At 36.6% G+C, this 24,388-nt stretch overlaps 1 protein-coding gene across 1 annotated transcript in view; it reads left to right on the top strand.

The window, feature by feature from the left end:
- The window catches only part of Akap6 (A-kinase anchoring protein 6), a 516,193-nt gene that overhangs the window by 277,492 nt on the left and 214,313 nt on the right, over positions 1–24,388 (top strand). Inside the window, exons 6-8 of the mRNA XM_048798442.1 lie at positions 3,045–3,167; positions 23,004–23,100; positions 24,219–24,382. Coding sequence (XP_048654399.1) covers positions 3,045–3,167; positions 23,004–23,100; positions 24,219–24,382 — 384 coding nt within the window. The remainder of the gene's footprint in view (positions 1–3,044; positions 3,168–23,003; positions 23,101–24,218; positions 24,383–24,388) is intronic.

The raw sequence follows: 24,388 nt of genomic DNA, 5'->3' as shown, positions 1-24,388 counted from the left end.
TGTTCGCCGTGGGGGCGGGGCCGTTCGCAGAGCCGGGTGGGCGGCCGTTCGAACGTTCACCGCAACGGGTGGGCAGCAGCCGTTTGGCGGCGGCCGGCAGGACTGGACCTCTGCGCTGCGTGGCCGAGATTCACTCATCTGGGACAAACTGTCACCTCTAATAAACTTAATAATTCCCGGCAGGTCTCCTTTCAGCGAAATTTTGCTAGAAGTTCCTCAGCAGGTAGAATCTAGGCATATTAATGGGTCTCTCTGATCCCGTTAATGTGGAGATACTGAAAGTGCTGCCTCCTCGCCGGCCGCCATGTTGGGTCCCCCTCGCCCTTGTTTCTTTGACACCAGACAAACAAACAGTTTTTCTGTTACGCTGGGCTACAGAGAGATCATCCATAAAAGTTTTCCCAGTTCCCATGCATTTTGCCTAATATACACCTCAAAAATTGCAGCTACCTATGTAATCATGGTTCTTTTAGGAAATATGATACACATTGTTTAATAATCCTTGGCTAAGAATAACATTTTATAATGAGTCACCTATCCATTTAGGTACTCTCTCATTGATTTGTTTTTCAGAGAGAAATAAAGTAATTAATAGTCTGTTATTGCTTATATTTCACAAACTATCTCTTGCTATTTGTCTTCTTGGATTTAATCAGTCCTTTCCAAAATAATTGACTTCCTGACTTAATTTTTCCCCCAAAACCAATTGTTTACACAGATATAGCAACTCAAGCCCAAATTCAATAGTAAAAATGTGGCCAGTACTGTAAGTACTATAAAATACTATTTTCACCTCACAGTCATCAACCATCTGCTTTGCTGATAAACTTCTATAGATGGTAGTATTTCTGTAAGCCCATCTGTTCAACAAAGGGTCTCGATTTTTTATGAAAATTCCATTATGAGAGTATCAAGAGTTAGGACTTGAGTTTTAATAGTCTCTGTCTCTACTTTTCATAAACTTAATGTAAACATCTGAAGGGCTTCATGATAATCATCAAGTCAGATATGAATTTGTGAAATATTCTAAGTCCTAGGTAGTCTATCAGAAAAAGGAGTTTGGGGAATATCATGTTGAACAGGTGGAAAGCTCTCTTGAGAAGACTGAATGTGGATATGTGTAACTTCTACATTAAGAGTCAAGTATTGGGGAGGAAATGAAAAACAAAGCAACTCTTAAATTTATGAAAATGCAGGAAAGGAGAAGAAGCTGAAAAACTGATATCTAAAATATATGAGAAAGGGCAAAATGAATTATTTGGCATAGATTACTAGCATTTAGAAAAACTTGTAATATGAAGAAACTAGAAAAATGTTGATTTTGTGGATCATTAGAAATATATTTTGTAAGGGAATGTAGGTGTGAAATTCATGAAATGTTCTCTGTAGTACGCTTTTACCTCATCTAGAAGAAACTCTTCTGAATAATATTTAAAGGAAGCCTCATTAATATCATTAGTTTAGGTTTGGAGGCCAGGATTGATGCATTGAACTACCTCATGCAAAATCATCCAATTGCAATTGTCTAGGTCACAGTTTCTGATTAAACTGTTTCTAATATGATATTTCTTATTGGCTTTACCAAACTACCTGATTAGGATAGATTTTTAAAACACTTTAAAAACCCTTTCATTTGTGAAATCTTAGTAATGTGTCACCTGTGTCCTCTGAGTCTTGACACAGTAGGGACATTTCAATATAGAAAGCTTTTGCTAGCATTTATAGAATATGGGGAAAATACATGACATACTACCCTATGTGGTAAAATACTGAGCTCCATTTAGGTTGACAATATGAAACTATGGACAGGACGTGGGACGGTATGATCTGATTCCTTGGGCCTCTGTCCACATCTCTGCTTTGTCCTCTAATAGATAGGAATGTTTCTAAGTGTTATTTTTCTGCCTTTCTATTTATAACCCTCCTTGATCCCATATTTATTTTTCTAATAATTCTTTTGAGACAAATCAATTGCACAAATTAAAGGATTATGAACCTTAAAGAATTATCTAGTAGAATGCTAAACAGCAAAACATAGCTTCTGAGAGGCATGATAAAAGAAAATGAATTTTCGCTATTCTCACTTTGGTTTCAGGATAGCCCAGTTATGCATTAAAGATATTAGTCAAAATTAATAAAAAGGCAAACTTGAAGGAGTTAGTTTAATGGGGAAATAGCATCCCAAGCTTAAAAGTGTGGCAGCCTGCCCTTGCTCATTATGACCTCCAGGTGGTGCTGTTTACCTAGACATGGAAAGCAGACGCTAAGCCCCATGCCTTTGCTTAGGTTTGTAGCTGGTCTTTCATTTCTTCAAAATATTTTTCGTTTCTACAGATGTGTTCTTTTAAATGGTCAATAAAATTTTATAGCCACTATTTGAAAAATTGCAAGATTATTGTGATTTGTGCTTGCTAGACAAGAATATTTATGTCCAGACATACCCAGAGTCAGGTGGTTGTGTTTGTTCATCGGCCTTACTCTTCTTCTCTTCCATTTTTATTAGCACCCAGGCTCAGCCAGACCTTTGGACCGCGGATAGAGCTTGTCCAAGTGCTTATGTGATTTCAGAATATATTTCTAGTTCAGCAAAGGCAACTCAACTCCATAGGCCTCTGAGTAAAGAACACCATCCTTATAAGAATGCTTTTATCACCTAAACTCAGTGGGCTTTCCTAAAACATCTGATCTGACTTTCTGGCAAGGTGATACTTGACAGACACCAAAAATGTTTTGATGTTTTGAGGTCACCTATGCAGTGATACCCCACAATCCAATCCAGATTCTTCAGGAAAGTGTTCCTAAGGGGGAGGGGGAAATGAAAGAACATGTTTTAAAAATTTGTTTTTGTTTTCCTATTTGGAGAGATTTCAGGGCCAGGAATAGTAGAAATCTCATCACAGCAAAAATGGCGCTAGGGTGGGTGTGAAGTGGTATCACTTTCATCACTTTTCATCACGGGTGAAGTTTGGAATTTTTAAGTTTGGCTTAAAAAATAACTAATATGCCTTTCTTTTTCTTTTTGCCCTTTTATTTTCTCTCATAAGGGGTTTGTCAACAAGCTGGATGAATTTATTCATTGGTTAAATGAAGCCATGGAAACCACTGAGAATTGGACTCCCCCTAAAGCAGAGACGGATGGCCTCAAACTGTACCTGGAGACACACTTGGTAGGCAAGATTGTATTCTTATTATCAGTAATTGAAGGACGTTAATGTGCTGCTTGTTTGTCTATTTAAAATAGCATGTAATAGTCATTACATGCTAGTGAAACCAAATTCTAATGGGGTAAACTACAAAAGCTGAAGATTTATAGGTGTTTCAAGTAATATTATGAAATTTAGAATTTTTAAAATTTTTTTTCCAGAAGGGTAAATAACTATTTAAAAATACCTTAGAAAATTTTACTAGTGCCTTGCTCTCTCAAGTGACAATCAAAGGTTTTCCTCTTAAAAAAACAGATTAATGAAAGACAATTTTGATGACCATTCTAAGCTTTCTAGAATTCTTGTAAAATTAATGAGCCTCTCATTATCAAGAGGATCTACTTTATCTGTTCTACACTGGGTTATTTTAATAAAATATTTAAAACAATGATCTCCATCATTTTTGCTGCTATGTGGATTTTTCAGCAGATAATTAATACAACTGCCATTATACCCGTCCCTGTGCACAGAGAAAACCATGGAGGAGAAGTGAAATACACTTGGATGAATATGTTTCTGAGTATGTTAAAAGCAAGAATTATAGACTGGGGGACATTTGGTGAACCTCATGAGGTTTTTACTGAATGCTTCAAATGGCCGATATCAATTATGAAGGGGCGGAAACCAAGTAGTAGAGAGTGATAAAGCATGAAGAAAAAGCACGTTGTCACAGGAAATGAAAATCCAAGCTTTAAGGGTCTCATCTTCATTCCCCTCACTGATAGCATAAAATTGACAAAGGCAATGAACACGAATCCTTGGGTACTCAACTGTGGGGTTGATTTTCTGCCCCTCTTACAAACTCAGAATTTGGATCGGGTGAACACCGTGTGGGAGTCCTACATATGTGTGTGTTCACAGGGCTGCAGAACTGCTGTCTGTGATGTTAAGTGGGAGACAGAAGGGAGAGACTGTGAGAGGGAGAAAAGAGAGGAGAGCAAGAGAAAGAAAATGTCTTAGTGTTTATGTGTTTGTGTTTTGCAGCATGTTTATATTGTTGCAAGAAAGCCTCAAAATCCTCTTGCTGCATGCAGATAGCTGTATGGATGATAAAAATGACAAAATGTGTGGCAGAGGATGAGCATATTGCTTCCCTTTTTGGAGACCTGAGTTGATAGTGTGTAAAAATGCCAGTGACCCCAACTGCCTCTCTTGTACATGTATTTTTAAATAGTGCCCTTAGTATTCAATTCCCTGTTGAGTACAGTTCCAATTTTTTTTTAAAAAGAGGGCATTTCATAATAGCAAGATAAAGATATTCAGTGCTTTATAATGTAAATTGTATTAATTAGAATGTCAACTTTTCACTGGCATTGTTCTGACAGAAATTCTAATCTGTGTTTAAACAGGAGTATATGAACTTTATTTCACATTAAGTGTGCTGTCTTAATTTTCTTGATTTAATATTTTATGGAAAACACACATTTAGTTTTTGAGGTCCCAGAGGGCATGGGGGCATAAAGAGCACTTTAACTCTAGGTTACTTATTGAAAGCCAGGCTAGGAGAGGCTGAGCCAAGAGCTCCTTCTGCTTTAGGAGTTGAGTGATACACCCCTTTAAACCAGTGTGTGCTCCCATTCTCAACTCCAGTACTCCAGAGATCCTTATTTGGTATCCTTGTGTTAGACTCTGTCTCATTCTATCCCAAAGCTGTCCACTAGAATTGTCTGTGATGAGGGATTATTTTATATCGCACTGTCCTGTACAGGTACCTCTAGCTACATGCGTCTGCTGTGAGCTTGAAATGTGACTAGTGCACCTGAGGAAATGAATTTTTAATTTTAGTTGACTACATTTGAATTTAAATTGCCACATGCCTAGTGACTACTGTTATTCTATCTATCCTTATAAATTGCAGCATGTTTTAAGGTGAGTTATAGGCATCTGTATCTGCCTCATAATGACATTCTCATCCAAAACGTGAAAATCATTATTTACTTTGCTATGGATCGCTATACTGGAGAAACATAGCAGAAGATCCTTCTTAAGATAGTTCTCTTCAGAATAGCCTTGTTTCTGCCTAATGATTGAACACTTTCTTTGACGAGTTTTCTCCTTGATCATTTCTGATTATGTTGGTGGGAATAGAGACAATTTAGGAATATCTTCTCTTCCTTGGCTTTTCAAATAGTAAGAGACTATGACCACTGGATATTAAGTCGCAATCACAAATTTCACTTTTGAAATTATGAGTAACGATGCCTGACAGTTGCTAAAGCCCTAGAGTGTGTGGACTGCTACTAAGTAACACTTAAGGACAGTCATGGGCTAGGATGTATCTCAGTGGTAGAGCACCTGCCTAGCATACAACAGCCTCTGGGTTTGATCCCCAGAACTGCCAAAAAAAAAAAAATCATTAATAGTTACTGTTCATGCTGTTAATTACTCTAGACATAGCCTGTGGCTCAAAAATCCTTCAAACAGACTGTTTTTCTGTCTCTGTGTGTCTATATTGTCCTTCTGACCATTATTGTCATTTATATTTTTATTGCATATCCTTGCTGTCATGCTGAATTAATATTGTTATTCTCAAAGAGAAGGCAAAGAAAGTTTACCTTCCCTTAAAAGCAAATATATAAGTAAGCCTAGAGATTTATATTCCTTACATCCTATGTAAATGACTTTTGCTTCTAACAAGTGGGTAAGTGGTATTTGCAAGGTTATCCAATAGTAGAGATAGCTACACGTTTATTTAAATGACTTTATAGATTCTATAACTTAACATTAAATGAAGAGAGGCACAATCCCATAGAGTGAGAATCTACCCTAGTATAATAGCTGGCACCCTGTAATATTAATTGTAAAGAAAAACAAATATAAAAATCATAACAAAAGTTGTACATTTATATTTTGATATTTGATTCAATTATTTTCCATGATGGTAACCAAGGGTTTTCACCAACACAAATCAATTAAAGCTTTATAATAATTTTATGAGAGATATGAAGGAGCTTTATTTTAACAGTAAGAAATACTGTGAAATTGCAATTATACATCAATGATTTTCCATGATAATTAATCTTCTGCTTGAAACCTGGCTGCTCCTTTCAAAACTGTAATTCCTATCTTCTTAGAAAATGACATTTCAAGAAAATGTCATTTTGGAAGTGTATTTTGGGGGGTATCGAACAATCCTTCTTTGAAAATTACTTCTAAAATAGCATTATATTGGTCTATTCTTGAATAGACTCAGTTCTCTGTTTCTTCCCTCACCTCTGTCTTTCTACTACTTTTAAAAACAGCTTTATGGAGGTACAGTTGTCATAAATGGTATACTTTTAAGTATACAATATTATGTTTTGACAACCTGCAAATCATATATGCCCATGAAATCATTACTATAATCAAGGTAATGAACACACTCATACACCCACAAAAGATTCTTCATGACTCTTTGTAATTCCTCTCTCCTTCACTTTCCATTCCTCAGCAATCACTGATCTGCTTTATATCACTATTGGATTTGTATTTTCTAGAATTTTATGTGAGTGAAACAAACATATGCATTCTTTTTGAAGGGAAGAGGTCTGGTTTCCTTCGTTCAACATACTTATTTTGAGATATGTTGTGTTTCTCTTGTCAGTTGCATTCCTTTTTATTGCTGAGTAGTAGTCCATTACATGGATGTACAATGGTGTATCTATTCACATGCTGATGGATGTTTAAGCTGTTTTCCCCACAATCTTTTTGACTGATCACATTTGAGCAGAACTATCTTTAGATTTTTTCTCTTAAGAGAGTTTATTAATTTTTATCTTTTAAGAGGATCTTCAGAATTAGAGTGCTTAAGAGCAAAGCAGCAGATCAGGCCAGCAATCACCTTTCTAGAGCTTCCATTTCATATCCATTTGCTCCTGAATTGATAATTCTGATCTCCCAAATTGTTTTCACACATGCCTTGCTCACCCAATGACCACTAGAGCATATACAATCAGTCCCTGGAAAACAAATCAAAAATTCACTTACCTAGAGCCAATCAGAGTGTCTGGTGAGAGAAAGTGAAGTCAAATCAACACCAGACAGTTGTGCCAAGATTTAGGAAAAAAAAAAAAAAAAAAAAAAAAAAACAACCGCAGGGCCCCTCTTAAACTTGGGGAGTAAATTTTTATAGGCAGCATATGTTTTAATAGGCAAACCTTAACCAACCACATAGAATTAGTCTTAGAGAAACCACATTATTAATGGAGTTTGATGAATGAGAAAAGTGGAAGGAAATGTGACTATGAATTCCAGTTTATCTATTTCAAGCAACTGTGATTGCCAGGAAGTTATTTAGTTGTTAGGAATACATGGTAAATAAACTTAGTTTCTTTCTTTCAGGGATTTTTAATCTAAGGCAGGAAATCATAGATCGTATGTATATAGACCCTTTAATTGCTAATATAATATTCTGTTCAGGACTTTTTGTAGGATAAATGAAGCACTCTTAGGAGTATGGAGGAAATTTTTTATTTGTTATTCCTGGGAATAGAGAAGATTCAAAGAGTAGTTTGATGTAGACCTCAAAGGACATGTAAAATTTTGGTAGGTAGAGACAAGAGGAGAGAAAATGGGAGGAAATTTTATAGGCTAGGTGAGGTAGGTGTGTTGAGCCATCTGGTGTGACCTAGACTAGGTTGGAATCTTGCAGGTTGGGGCTGATGGTAAAGGAAATTGAATGATTTTTTCACAGATTGAGTTTTTATCTGGAGGAAATAGGGACTCACTGAAGGTCTGTTTTATTGTAAAACAGGAGAGTGACATGAATCAACCATAAATGCTATGGGAATAAAATCAGCTTGACATAATTAACTAGGTGAAGTTCAGGGCTTAAAAGAGAATAATTATGGACATGATAGAAAATGGATTTGAGTATAGTATTTGATGTACTAGTACAGGTAGACAGTTTTCAGTTTTAAAAATGTTTTTTGACTGACTGTGTGTAGATATGACAATAGAATTCAAAGAGTAAATAAGGCAAAGCAGTAAGATGTTGAAGGTCAGTCTCCCCCTTAACCATGTTCTCTCAGGTACCAGTTCTCCCTTGAAGCAACCACTACTCCTTATTTCTTTATATCATTTCAAAGTTTTTCCAAGTATTTAAAAATAAATGCATATATGTTCTTTGTTCCCTCAGTTAATATTAGCAGTAGTGAAAACTCAGTAAACATAGAACTACCTCCTTTTGAATGGCTGTACAGTATTCCCTTTTATGAATATGTCATAACTTATTTAAGCAATCTTTTATGCTAGAAATTTAGGTTGTTTTTGTAATCTTTTTTCCTATTACAAATGATGCTTTAGTGCATATGCTTTGAAATTCATCATCTTACATAGTATACATATACCCTTAGAATACTGTACATGTGAAATTTCTGGATGAAACATTATGCACATATCCATTCATCTACTGAAGGGCATCTAGGTTGGTTCTACAGTTTAACTATTGTTTAACTACTAAAAACATTGATGTGGCTATGTCCCTGTAGTATGCTGTTTTTAAGTCCTTTGGCTATAGACTGAAGAGAGGGATAGCTGGGTCAAATGGTGGTTTCATTCCCAATTTTCCAAGGAATCTCCATACTGCTTTCCAGATTGGCTGCACCAATTTGCAGTCCTACCAGCAGTGTGTAAGTGTACCTTTTCCCCCACATCCTTGCCAACACTTATTGTTGTTTGTCTTCATAACAGCTGCCATTCTGACTGGAGTGAGATGAAATCTTAGAGTTGTTTTGATTTGCATTTCTCTAATTGCTAGTGATGATGAAATTAAAAAATTCAAAAAACGTGATATATATATATATATATATATATATATATATANNGATAAAGCTAAGTGAAGTTAACCAATCCCAAAAAATCAAATGCTGAATATTTTCTCTGATATAAGGAGGCTGATTCATAGTGGGTAGGGAGGGGGAGCATGGGAGGAACAGACAAACTCTAGATAGGGCAGAGGGGTGGGAGGGGAAGGGAGGGGGCATGGTATTAGAAATGATAGTGGAATGTGATGGACATCATTATCCAAAGTACATGTATGAAGACAGGAATTGGTGTGAATATACCTTGTATACAACCAGAGATATGAAAAATTTGTGCTCTATGTATAATATGAATTATAATGCATTCTTCTATCATATATAAATAAAAATTAATAAAAATATTATGTACATTTAAAATTTTCATATTTTGCTAAACTCTGTGATAGAGATTATGTGAGTTTGTACTCAGCATTGCATGAGAATGTCTGTTGCTGCACATTCTTGCTATCCAAAGTATTGGTTGAACTTAGTTACCATGATAGTTAAAAATGGCATCTTATTGAATTTTAAACAGTGTGTATTTCTTATGTTTTAAATAGAGGTGAGTATCTCTTCATATTTTTAGGAGTCACATGCATTTCCTTTTTGAAGACTATCTGCTCATTTTATGAACCCATTTGTTTGTTCTTTGGTCTTTTGTTTCCATATTTACAGGAACTTTTAAAATATTAATACTAATTAATCAACTGTCTATAATGTGAATAGAAATATTTTTAAAAGACATATTATAGTGGTTCTGTTCTAAAAGAACACAGGTAGCTTAACAGTTTGAGGAATCCAGGGTTAGATAGATCTAAAAAGCCAGTCTGATAAACATGTAACAGGTTTCTACCCTTGGCAAAAGCACACTTGTATTCCAGTCCTGGAAAGAGCAGGAAAGTTTTCTTACTTACGTGTGGAAGAAACAAGCTTACGATGAGGGTGGCCATACTTGAATGAGTAGATTAAAGAATGATTGAGCGGTAGGAAATGTGGACAGCATGTGAGCCAATGTTAGGTGAGGAAAGTGAGAATAGGGAAACAGGGGCAAATGAGAGAAGGTGACAAATCAGACAAGTCAACACCTCTCTTTTTGAGGCCACTCTTATCTGGTGAGAAATATCATGACCAACATGTATTCCATTTTCCCTTGTCTCCTCCAAAGCTGCTAATGCCCACTGCCCTGCATTGGACATTAGTTTGGGTAAGATTTGTATGTAGCTAAGAATATAGTCGTCGCTGAGAGCTGCAGTGGGTGTGGAGTGGGACTGAGGCTCAAGAGCAGTTCTAGGGAGTGAGTGTGTGAAACCAGGTGGTGTGAACATTACCAATAGTATTTTCATGGAAAAGAAGGGGCAGATGTCCTTAGAGTACAGTGAGTACAAAGGGGCATGTGTTTAAGGTGGAGAAAACTTTTTCTTTCATAAAACTACTGAAATTATTTGATTCCAGTTAAAGAAAAACATTACATTCTACTCACTAAAAACACACACAAAAAATAAAACCATATAAAAGAGCATAAAATTAGAAGTAAAAGCTTTACCCTCCCTAAGGGTAAAAGCTTTACCCTCCCCTGGGTAGCAAATGTAAACAATTTTGAACCTTTTTATGTAAAAGCATACATTTCAAGGATTTTTAAATTTATTTTAGATGTACTATTCAACAGTTTGCTTTCTGAACCTAAGAATATCTCAAATATCTTTCCATAAGAATATGATGATCTGTATGTTTTAGAAGTTCTTTAGTATTTTATTGTGTTGTTATTAATTCTTAATTAATCGTTGTGTTAATTAACTTATTGTGTTATTCTTTCCTACAATGATGGGAATTTAAGCTTTCTACTTATTTATGACTTTGCAAGTAATACTCCATGAACATCCATATTAGTTTTATTATTTTTACACCATTTGAGAGTCTGCTCTTGATCCTGTTAGTGTCTGTCTATAGCAACAACTCAGGGACTCCATGCAATGAGAGTCTGTCACACTCTGTAGACAACTATTACTCCATGTCCTTAAAAGTGAGTAGGATCCACATTTGTATGTGTATGTGTTTTGGTCCATGTTTACAGGGGTGGACTTGTAAAAGCACACCTCTGAACTTTTTTGTTCATTTTAGGATTAATACCTGCAATTTGAGTTGGTTGCCACAGGGTGGCAGCGCAGCACAAAAATCCATTATTTTTGTACCCATGAAGTGTTTGACAATTTTTCCTTATTGTGTTATTACCCTGAGTATTTATTATTTTTAAAGGCCTGGCTAACAAAATCCTCAGCAAAAATATTTGTGCACAATTGTCATCCAATATAGATATTTATATTACATTTATGATTAAATAATTTTCATATGTATCATTAACAAAAAAATACTTCTCACAGAATTTTTAGCCATATAAGAAAACTTTCAAAAATACTTGAGGCTGTTTTCTTTTGTGTATCCTTCTGTCTTCACTTTTGCTCCATGTTTCATTGCTTGAAGTTAAGAGATGATACAGTTTTCTTTTTTCCACTTCCTGGTGCCCACCTCTCTCACCTCCCTTTCCCTGATGAGATGATAGACAAGCATGGCCTAAGCAAGTTGAGCTTCGCAAGAACAGCAGTAGCCATATGCATGGTGCTACTCGGCTACTGTAAGACAGTCAGACTTCAAAAGCCAGAGTTGTGTGGCCAACCTGCCTTCCACCTCCCTCAGCCAACATGAGCAGGCTGGTGCCATCACAGGACCTTTAAAGTTCCATTTGCCAGGCTGGGGACATAGCTCAGTTGGTAGAGTGCTTGCCTCACATGCATAAGGCCCTGGGTTCAATCCCTAGCACCACAAAAAGCGTTAGTGAACTGTCTGTCCGCTTTGATTCCCATGAGTTTAAGGTGAGAGTTTTGAAGGGAACAGCAATATTACTTTTCTTTAGGGAATTTGAAATACTGAACCCACAGCCTTGAGTTATTAGCTTTGGTGGATAGAGATAGAAGGGTCTGTCAGGAATTTATAGCATGCATGCATTTTGAGACTGATGTGTTGGGAGAGGTGGGGAGTGGGTGTGGTAGAAGGCTCCTTTTGGACATGTGAAAGTCCTAGACCACATACCTTTGCTCGTATAATCAATTCTGTACATCTAGGAGACAAATAGTATTATTTTTCCATTTCTTTAAAAAAGGATCCCTGCACTGCTTTAAGCACCTCAGAAATTCATTTTCTACCTGAGTTTAAGGACTGTTGGGCCATAACATCCAGCAGTTTTAATCGTTTGAAAATTATTGGTGCCCAGACAGTTTACTGATATATAGCTTTATGTTTTTTTTTTTTTTTTTTTAAGGAATTAATGACTTTGTTTTGCACTGGGGATTAAACCCAGGGGCACTTTACTGCTGAGCTACATCCTCAGACCTTTTTATTTTTTATCTTGAGACAGGATCTCCCTAAGTTGTTGAGGTTCTCACTGAGTTATTGAGGGTGGCCTCAAATTTGCAATCCTCTTGCCTCAGCTCCTGAGTTCCTGGAGTGATGACTTTTTAACTAGATGCCAGGGAGATACTATATTTATTAAACACTTCCTAATTAGGGCAATGGTATATTAAGCCTTGAAAAAGTTTGCAAATGAGCCTTGTACTAGGTGTTCATGCACAGGCCAGAGAATGTTGTGTTTGGACAAGAAAGTCACATGAGCTAGGTACAGTCACCTTCTATCTTTCATCCTGTGTACCCCATGCACAGATCCTGGTTATCCACTGTGTTACCTGGAATTTTAAAATCTTAAAATAATTTACCCGGTAAATAGGTAGAAATCTCAGATCTTTACATTAGCCAGAAAAAATGCCTGTCATATTTACTTAGGGTTGTTGTGAAGATCAAATGAACATGTTGAATGCGAAGATGCTTTTATTTTTTCATTTTAGGAAGTTGTATACTCTTCTTTGGATACCTGAGAATATGTGATATGAGAAGCTCAGGTATTCTTAGAGAAGTTGAAATCCTCCCCACCTCCCCACTCACCCCTCAACTGTTCTCTCGTAGCTGTCATGACTTGAGGGAAAGCTTATGTCTCTTTGGTTCTCCTCTGACACCCAGACTTGCTCATACATAGTAGATACTAAAAAAATATGCTAAAATGAATGAATGAACACTTGTAAAAGCAACATTATAACCACTACAGCAGCAAATTCTAACTAATGTTATAAATCATAAAAGGATAACCAAGTATATCTGTAAGTTATTTTCTCTAATATTTACAAACCAAAGTGATCTGATCACTGGGCTTTCTGGATACTGTCTGGTAGTTGTGACAAGAAAAATACCTATAAAAGGGGATCAAGAGGGAGGAAAGAAGGGAGGGCATGGAAAAATAGTGGGAAATTAAATCTGCCATATTATGCTGGGTCCATGTATGAATATACCACAATGAATCATACATATAATGTAATAATAATAATAATAATGGGAGGGAGATCAGTAGAGTAGAGCAGGTGGATGGGGGAAGGAAGAGGGGAGGGAAGGGGAAGTACTGGGGAATGAGTCTGATCAAATTATGTTATGTATATGTATGAATATGGCATAAGGAATACCACTATTATATATAATTATAATACACTGATAAATAAAAAAGAAAAACCTATAGAGAAAAAATGGGAATTTTTTCTTCAGTTTTTTGGGATATAATTAATCCTCTTTAGTAAACATACACACACACACACACACACACACAACATTAATACAGATATTACAAGGGTTAATACAATTCCACAGGTTAATGTTTCAAAATATGAAGACTATATGACTAGACAGGATGTTAATGACTTGACATTACAAAATTTATTAAATTTATTTTTAAAGTGGTTTGGTTCTCCCTCTCAGATGCATGAAGCTTGTGGGAGTTGGAATAGATCTGCCCCAGGCTGCCAAACAAAATTTTAATAGAACTAGAGTCCTTCAGGGATTGTCCTAAATCCACATAATATTCTTAAGTCCTGGTGTTTGCACTGGGACCTGTATATTAGCAGATGTACATGTGAATAATATACTTATATCCATCCATCACCCTGGTGACTCCACATCTGTAGGGGCTGCTGCACATCAATTATTCCACCTCAGGGGGTAGAGAGATATTTGGGCCAGCATTGACCTCCTTTTCAATCAAGGCCTCTGAGCAGTATGTTTGGGAAGTCAAATGGTCCCTTTAGACAGAACCTCTGTTTGCGAATTCATTTGGCCTAATGTGGCCATGCTGAGAAGTCAATGTGATTACCTGTGTCAGGTGTGGAGGCGGCATCCAGAGAAGCAGATGAAAATTCCGTCACTCAGAGCCACCATCAGCATTCAATATCTCTCTCATCTATCTAAATCTTGCATAAGATATTAGCCAGTCTATCAGAAAAGAATGTCAGCCTCAGTAAGATGCATCTACTTTTCACACATAAAATCAACTATTTGAAATAAATTATAAGTTGCTCAAAGAGCTAAATTCACTTCAAATGCCTGGAATAATTTTTATTATCTGAGATTTCAGGAAGAAAGAATTATTTCCTAGAAATAATGAGTAGTTTTGTTTTTTATATCTTTGTGTCTTTGTTTTAAAGAAAAACAGAGATTTTATGATGTGAATCTTTTTAATAAAAAATTTGGAACTTCTTTTTCAAACATACAGAGTTCTTTGAATTTTTTTAAGCTTCTAAGATTGTACCTGGAGGTGTGTTACAGATTGTCATAACTGATAAATCAATGACAAATGTAGCCACTTCACTTCATTGGGAAAATACACAATTGTGGCAGTGGCTGACCATTTATTTAATTATGTGGTAAGTACCATATGATGAGTGGGTAAAGTTAAATTGATGATTTGGGCTATCTCAGCCAGGGTATAGTTTACATGGCAATTAACGCTGGGATCATCTAAGTGTAATTGGCAAGTAATTTTGTAAGCGAAGGAACATGACAGCTCATTTACATGGTGTTCAATGAGTAAAATTTGGGGACATTTATCAACCACTTCTAAGTGAAGGATGATTGCACCAATATCTCCCAAAATGCTGTAGGCTGTTTGAAAATTATGTGGAACGTTTTGGTACAAATCTACATGTATTAACTCCCCTGACCATTTGTTAGCTGTATGCTATGTGTCAGGCACTGTCCTCGGCACTGAGGATACCTACCAAAAATGAGTGAAAACACAGTTCTATTTTCAAGAAATTCAAATGTGGGAAGTAGATGTATCTATCAATAACTTGAATACAACATAGTACTTGGAGGTTTGAGCTCTACAGAGGTACTATGGATGTCACAGGAAGGGAAGTTGGTAGAGTAAAAGACTGTCAGGGAAAACTTCCTAAAGGATGACACCTGAGATGAGTTTTAAAAGACATGAAGGACAGGGAAGGGTTTGCCAGACAGAAGCGTAGCATGAAAAGAATCTTGGAGGAACAACTCAGCTTGTGTGAGATGGAAACTTCAAGCAGTTTAGGAACATTGCAAGGCAGGTCAGGTATGCAGAACTGACCTGGTGAGGAACCTCAAGGGTCCGTTGGTGATGCTAGGGGCCTGGACCTTGTTCCATAGCCTTGGAAAACCACTGGAGAGTCTTAAGAAGGGAGTCTTTGTCAGATTTGTTTGGCAGACAGATCATTTTGTGAATAAGAACAATTATTGTGCTTCTACAATGTGTCAGGCTCTCTCCTATTCATGGATAGAAAAATATAATTATATATAGTTTGCCCAGGGTTACATGGTGATGATGGAAGAGCCAGGATTTGAATCCACCCTGGCTAACTCCAGAGTCCTTGCTTGTCTCCTGCACACATCTCATATCAAAACTCCCTTGACACAACTGATTACAATTCAATTTCTTTGACCCCTCCCCCACTCACTCACTAGACTGTGAATTCTGTGAGGGCAGGGACCACATTCATCTTGTCCACAGTCATAGCCTTCAAGCTTTCTATAGTGTCTAGGTCTCCATAGGCATGCAAAAAATAAGGAATGAGTGTAGTTTTGAGGGGACCATGATTGGGGCTGTCATAGTCCCCCTAATAAGGAATGATGAGTCTAAGGCACTGTTGGTCAATATGGAGAGGTTAGGATGGAGAAACAAATTGGCTGGGCTTGGTGATTGATTGGACATGCAGATCTTTTTTTTTTTTATTTTTTTTAAATTTTTTATTGTTGGCTGTTCAAAACATTACATAGTTCTTGATATATCATATTTCACACTTTGATTCAAGTGGGTTATGAGCTCCCATTTTTACCCCATATACAGATTGCAGAATTACATCAGTTACACATCCATTGATTTACATATTGCCATACTAGTGTCTGTTGTGTTCTGCTGCCTTTCCTATCCTCTACTATCCCCCCTCCCCTCCCCTCCCCTCCCCTCTTCTCTCTCTGCCCCCTCTACTGGCATTCATTTGGACATGCAGATCTTGTTGGCATATTCTCTCAGTGCTTTTGATTTCCAGTCCCTATACTGGAGAGATGATTTGGCAATAGAATCTGAAGAAGAGGGAAACTCATGCTGCACTTCACAGAGATTTTAAAATCCTGAGAAGAAGTACTCTAGATCCACAATGAAAAGTTAGAAGATACTTCCCTGGAGATGGTTAAAAATAGAAGGGGACACATCTGCCTGGGATGGTTGAGGGATGGAGCTGCCCTGGGGTAGATGAGTGGTTAGATGGCCTTTGTGATTCTTCCCTCTTTGAAAATTCTCTGGTTTAAAATAAATAAAAATTCTCTCAAGTTGCCTATCTTAAACTACCTAGATTTAAGAAGATAAAAATCAAAACATCTAAGTACTGGAAAATATTGAGTCCAAATGCCTGGATTATAGATAAGTAGCCCAGAGGGTTAAATGACTTGTCCAAGGACACACTTTAGAGGGAAAGGAAGACCCAGATCATTGGCTTCTCAGCCTGGGCATGTGCTTCCTCATGTCTCAGATAATGGCATTTATGTTTGGGGTGTCTCCTGTGAGCAGCCTGTGTTGGATGGAAAAGAAAGCAAATGAGACTTGGTATTAGTCCTTGGGCACTTCAGAGGGCCTCGAAAATACAGGACATAAAGTATCAACTACTACCTAGAACATTTGAAAAACAGGGAAAATGAATGAATTTTTATAATGAGTTTTTTTAAGCCTTATTCATTGCCTTGCACTGTTTCAATACTTCACATTCATTGTCTCTAATTCTCACAATAACTAGAAGTCAGTAATGTTTCCATTTTATGTTTCAGAAAAGTAAAGCACTTAGATCTGGCTTTGTAAGAACAGATCATGATAACTCTAAGTCTGCTCTTGAACAAAGGATGTCAAGATTCTATATGTTTCTGTATCTTTTTCCATGTACTGGGACTACTTACATAGCTAGAATTGTATTGTTGATACTTTTTTTTTTATATTGGGGAGATTAAATGCGAGGATGTTTTATCACTAAGCTATATCCCCAGCCCTTTCTATTTTTCATTTAGAGACATGATCTTACTGAGTTGCTGAGGCTGACCTGGAACTTGCAGTCCTCCTGCCTTGGCCTCCTGTCTCTGGGATTAGAGACATGCACTATAGCACCCAGCTGTTAATACAGTTTTGAATTTTCATTTTTTGCTTGTAGCATGTTCTACACATTTGCCATATGATTGCTTATTCTTCATTTTAATGGCTATATAATGTTGTGTTGAGTTTTCAGAAGGTTCTTAAATAAGTATTTACTCACAGAAATTGTCCAGTTATTGGTACACATGGCATTTTGCAGGTGTATTTTATGTTTTGAGGACCAAGACAGCTGACCATTTTCCATGAATGGCATTATGGGGTGGAGAAGAAAAACTGTCAGCCTCTGCATCATGATCATGGCTCCTTTCCTACCAGGAGCCTATCTGAAAATGTAGAGTTGTGCTGGGCACAGCTCAAAGTAGAGCAGGGCAGAGATGGCCTGAGGAAGGTAGCAGGTGGCTTTTCAAGCCTTGCCTTTTCTGACTGGACATACATTCTTCCCCCTGCCCTTGTAAAAAAGACATGTTTTCATTTTCTTAGGGTAGCGAAAATCTTTTGTGTGAAGAAAAAGTGTCATCAAGTGTCTTATTCATCAGTATATATACCATCTCTTTAAAATGACAGTGGGAGTAAAAGTTCATCAGTTCAATATGTCTTTCACATTTGGAGACTCCTGACTAATAACCTCTGGTATTTATCATCAGAACAGCCAAAGAACTAAATTCTGGCACACGCTGTTCTCACGCACCAAGTGAAACCTAAAAAGACAGAAGATTTTCTTCATTTTTTCATTCTTCCATTCATTTAAAAAAAGGCATATCTTTTTTTAATTATAAAAATGATCATGCAGATACATCTGGCCTGTATTATCACAGCAGCCTCCTAAATGGCCTTCTTGTCTTCAGTTTGCCTTTTTAAAATCAAGTCTCTATGCAACAGCCAGAAAGATCTTTTTGGATCATAGATCTGCATTGGTCACTCTCTCACATCACTGCCATATTTTTCCATGGTTCTAGAAGGCAAGTTCTTTGTAGCTACAGCTGCTGTCTCTCCTGCCTCCCTGCTTCCCTACTTCATGCTATACCAAAGGGTGTCCCTAGATCCAGGTACAAATCAGTTTATTCTTTACAAGCTCCTGCCAAGCTCTGCTAAATCTGGACCCTAGCATGGACCCCTATGACACCTATCACTTATCACTCTCATATGGAATGCAGCCCACAGTCTTGTTTTTGCTTGACTGGCATAATTCTTAAATTAAAAACAAACACACACACTCAAATCTCATCGAACAAGGCACATTATTGTTCAGTTTGCTTAAGACTCCATCAGTCTATATTATACACCAAATCCTAATTACACATTTATTCTGCGCTGGGTTGTATAAAAGATACTTGTGCTAATCTCTTCCCCACTAGACTAGACTGTAAGCTGCTTGAAGACCAGGATTACCAACTTTATTATCTTTATTATTGCTAACTTTTATATCTGTAGACCTGACAGAGGCTGCTCAATAAATATTTATTGTGTGAATATCTGCCTTAAAAATATAAAATTAGGTCAGAAAGACTCAGTCTGTCTTCCTGTCTTCTCTGTTCACAATCATTACAAGACTTGTACAACTCTGGATCTGGCAGATATTAACAGTATTCCATAGGGGAATTGAAAGTCTGTGTTTATGATGTGATGCTGCTAAGATGGGACCACTTAGATAGGATGTTTAAACCTTTGTGATTATTCCTACCATTTCCAGAAAATCCATGTCTATTCTTATGATTCTTCATAAGTAACCATTCTTTGTGTTTTGTTATTGTTTCATTTCCATTAAGGTGTACATACCCTTAGTTTTAATTCATGTCTGTCTGTGTGACCATCACATTCCCATCAAACAGTGCCATTCAGAAATATGTACGTAAGCTCTGTGCTGTGGAACATGCCTGTAATCTCAGCGGTTTGGGAGGCTGAGGCAGGAGGATTCTGAGTTCAAAACCAGCCTCAGCAAATTAGCGAGGCCCTACACAACTCAGCAAGACCCTGTCTCTAATAAAATACAAAAATAGAGCTGGGGATGTGGCTCAGTGGTTCAGTACTCCTGAGTTTAATCCCTGGTTACAAAAAAGAAAAAAAATGCATGTAATAGGATTAGATGTGTTATTTTATCTGCTTTGTAGGAGACCCTACAAAGTATAATCAGTGGGCATACCTGAATGTGGCTCCTGCCAAGAAGTAGTACATCCAAGATCTATATAAGCTGGTCATGCCAGAAATTATAGTAATGTAAATGCCCATTGGTTAACCTCCGATGTATCATCTTTTGGATAATCTAATATTTGTTTCTGCCATTGAATTTTTCTAGTTTTCTAGTTTTTCTCTTCTAGTCATTCAGTTACATGCTGCTTTAAAGACACTGAAAAAGATTTGGTGTCCCCTAGGACACAGATTACTCATATTTATGGAATTTCATATAATCAGTGACAGAGGACCATGGTACCTGCCTGTGGCAATGTTCTTACTGTAAATCAAGTCTCCAGAGAATGCCCCACATTTTTAGGGAGTGGTATAGATGTTGCAGAAAGAATATACACCATATGTCGTTTCTGAGGAAATGTGTTAGTAACCCAAGAATGGAAATGTGTCCAAATATCAAATTTAGGAAAAGAAAGCATGTTTATCTCCGCTTCCTTCTCTAAGGAAGAGGTAGGGGCAAAATATGAGAGCTTATTACAGAATCCTTTAGCAGCCAGAAATTTCATTGACAATTTTGTTAATGTATCTACTTGGCTGCTTTCTCAGAGGCCTATTGTGAATTTCTTAGTTTATATTAATAGTTAATGGGTGCACCTGAAAAATCAAGCAATATTGTACCATTTGGGTAATAGTTATGTTAGATGGTTTTTTTATACAGCGTCAAGCTTATCAGACTCTCTTTTTCCTAATAATGAATATCTCATCTTTTCCAATTTCCTAATCAAATGCTTCCACATCATCTTGAAACACAGCCAGATCCAGCTGTATCTGTTCTATACTCTTGGCTTCAATTATATCGAATTATCCAGTCTGCTTAGAGGTCCTAAGGTTCTCTTTTGCTCTATGACATAGGCTTGACATACCCCTTCAAAAGCTCGTGCTCACCAATCATTCAACACAAATCTATTGTAAGTAAACAGTCAATTATAGAGAGCATTAAGCCAACTTTACAGTTATGAAGAAATTTCTAGAATAGGTTCCCCCCTAAACTCTGGTGCTTTTCAGTTGATCTTAGGTATTTCTATTTTCCCTGTTCCTTCTTTCTGCAACATACACATTATTTATTCTTCATGGCATTGCTATAGCATTGATGATTTTCATGGCAGTGGCAAGAAGTAATACAGCCATGTTTTGACTGTATAATAATAAATATTTAATTTTTCACAGATATAATATTATTTACATTGACCAGAAACACTAGGCTTCCTATACATTGACTTATTTTATTTTATTCATTCAAATGCTGGCAGCTGAAAGACCAATACAAGGAATGGTGAATACCCTTTTGGTAAAGTTAATATTGTTACTTTTTGTCATATTTGGCTGATATATCACTGTATCTTACAACAGAAAGTCAGATGAAAGTTGATTCTTAACTTTTGAATTTTTTTAGTCAAAATTCTTATTTTTATACTTCAAGGCCTGATCTGCATGTCTCTATCCTTCATTTCCAGGTTCTTTTGATCATTCTTGCTGTCTTCTGCACTTTTTTAAAAAAAATAATTTTTAGCTGTAGATGGACACAATGTATCTATCTATCTATCTATCTATCTATCTATCTATCTATTTATTTATATGTGGTGCTAAGGATCGAACCTATGGCCTCATACATGCAAGGCAAGCACTCTACCACTGAGCCACAACCCTAGCCCCTCTTCTGTACTTTTTAAAAATACCGTTTTCACCATGGTGAAAGGGAGAGCCCAAAGTCACCATTAAGCATCCAAGTTGACTCAGGCTGCGCTTTGTTTTCCTAGCAACACCTGCTGTGGCACTTTGATGCCTGAGGTCATGCTTTATACTACCCAAATCTCTATTGCCTGGCCTAGTGTCCATAGCAGTCACAGTGGTGGTTTCTAAGTGGTGACTGGATGAATACCTAATTTCACAATTTATGGTTGTTTACCTTTTCAATCTGAAACATATTCCAACCTGGACTGGATCATTTTGAACTTCTGTCAAATATTCTTTATACCAAGTACAATGCAGTATATACACTGTTATTCAATGAATGTTTGTGAGAACTAAACAGTTGTATATTTTGGAGCCCTCTCATGAAGAAGCCAAAATTTGGCACACAGTTATTTCAAATCTATGCTTGTTCCAATTAGTCAAGTCAAGGAATGAATTTTCACCCTGAAGACTAATCATTGATTCAACAAATTGGTTACTGTGATTATACTCTCTTGAACTTCCTGTGGATGAAATGTTTTATGACCATTCCAGAGGTAGAGAAATATTTGGCAATCCATTTGTGTTTCTTAAAATATTTTATTTATTATTTTTTGTAGTGCTGGGGATCGAACCCAGGGCTTCAAACATGCTGGACAAGCATTGTACCACTGAGCTACATCCCCAGCCCTTAATATTTAAGTATAAACCTTCCTCTTTAGAGAGTATTATTGATCAAGTTCAACAGATGTTTACTATGCTTGCAAACAACTATCGAACACCTTGTATGTGATAGGAATGGAGATATATGTGAAAGTGGCAATTTTCATGTTACTTATAATTTGGTAGACAAAGATAGAAATAAACCCATATACTGTATGATAAATTCTACAGTAGAAGCAGGTATCAGGAGCAGATAAAAAAGGAATAATTAACTCTGCAGAGGTATTAAGGAAGCCTTCCTGCAAGAAATTACTCTTGAGAGCAGTTTCTGTCTTTTAGATGACTGTAATGAAGGGAAAATGCCCCTGATGTGCTTAATATATTTATTTACAAAGCAGTGTCATATTGTAAAGAATAAACTTTTAAAAATCAAAGATTTGAAAAGCATTTGACTCCTCAGTATGGCACCTAAATTCACCTCCATGTTCTGTGGTTTTGAAATATCTGAGGAACAGTTGAATCAAACCCTACTGTATTAATGAATTTATATATGCACACATAAGTCTAATATATTTCCTGCTGCCAATTTTTATGGTTTCATAAATAGGTCTATCACCAACATTTATTTTTAAAAAATGAAGAAAAGAGCTCATATATGTGAGTAGAAATTCAGTGTATTTTATAGAACACTGCTACTTCTTGATATAGCCTACGGGATGTGACTTTTCATAAAAGCCTAATGAATTTCTAGATTTGTCAGCTGTTTCCAAACAGATGCACTCTGCTAATCTAATGAAAACATTTTGAGCCCAGATCCCAAATATCAATAGCTTTTAGTATTGCAAATTAGTTTGTCTATTGGGTAAATTGGGCTGTGTGGTTCTTGATAAAAAGAAGCAAGTAATTTTGTATGGATGTTTTATGTGCAACTGTCTTTCCAGTGTTTGATGCTCATATTTTTCTTTGCAGAGTTTCAAGTTGAATGTAGACAGCCATTGTGCTCTCAAGGAAGCTGTGGAGGAGGAAGGACACCAACTTCTTGAGCTTATTGCATCCCACAAAGCAGGTAAATCCTCCTGAAATATTGCAAGTCTTTATGTCTCCAGACTATTAAGAATGAAGAAGCATTGCTGTAAATTACTGCATATATTCACTTCCTTATGTATTATTAATATTTACATTATCAGATTGACCTTCAAGATTTATAAATGTTTCATATACTGCATACAATGCTGTGATACTTATAAGATGAAATACTGCCTCCAAATGGTCTGTTCATTTTATTTTGGGCTTGCTGTTCGCCTGAGCTTCAATTGAAATCACATTCTTGAAAACTTCACATTGACATGCTTTTTGATGTAGGTGCTTCTGGAAATAACATTAAGATAATGAATGAGAATTGTACATATAGTTACAATGCATATGCGTTAGGGTGCTTATAGATATCATTACAGATATAAGGCAGGCAGTCTAGAGGTATCTGATTATTTCCCAGCCAATTCACACATATGAACATTTTGTGTTCTTTGCTGGTCTTTGCATTAGCAGGATTTTGGGCCTTCAACCAATTCTTAGCCCAGTATTAATGTATTTAAGAGGAACAGATTACAAATAAAAAGTCATTTTGTCATCATTTGCTATACTTATCCTGGTAGTAGAGGATCATAAGACAGGATGAGTTACAGTTTGGCTCTTTGAGCTTACTACAGCTAAATAGGAAAAGCACAGCATTAATCGGATGTGTTAAAGACTGCTGTTTTACTTCCGGCCCATTTACTGTATTTCTCATTGAATTAACTTTACCTATTTCAATACATCTTTCTGATCATTATAATGCCCCTACACAGATACACAGGCCCTTTCATTTGAATGAGAAACTATAGTGTTAATAATCTTTATGCATTGTGATTTTTGTTCCACATGCCTTTTTTTTTTCAGTCAATAGCTGAATCTAAGTCTGTTTCCAAAGCATGTGGTTATTCTATTTTTTATCCTTATATATTGTTTCAAAAATTGCCACTCTCTTTTCTGAGTGACAAGTGCTAATGTGGCAGGTGATGGCAAGGTCATTTAAAAACATGTATAGCATTTGAAATAGCCACCTAATTTACTACATAAAAAAATAATAATGGGTAAAGATTTAATCAGATTCCCAACTTGTGCTTTCCTCTCTTTTTGGAGAAGGACTGAAGGACATGCTGCGGATGATTGCAAGTCAATGGAAGGAGTTGCAGAGGCAAATCAAACGGCAACACAGCTGGATTCTCAGAGCTCTGGATACCATCAAAGCAGAGATACTGGCTACTGATGTGTCTGTGGAGGATGAGGAAGGGACTGGAAGCCCCAAGGTAAGT

This window comes from Marmota marmota, unplaced genomic scaffold, assembly GCF_001458135.2.
Source record: "Marmota marmota marmota unplaced genomic scaffold, marMar, whole genome shotgun sequence".
NCBI lineage: Eukaryota > Metazoa > Chordata > Mammalia > Rodentia > Sciuridae > Marmota > Marmota marmota.
Note: the sequence above shows the minus strand (reverse complement) of the source record. Positions and strands in the feature narration are given on the sequence as shown.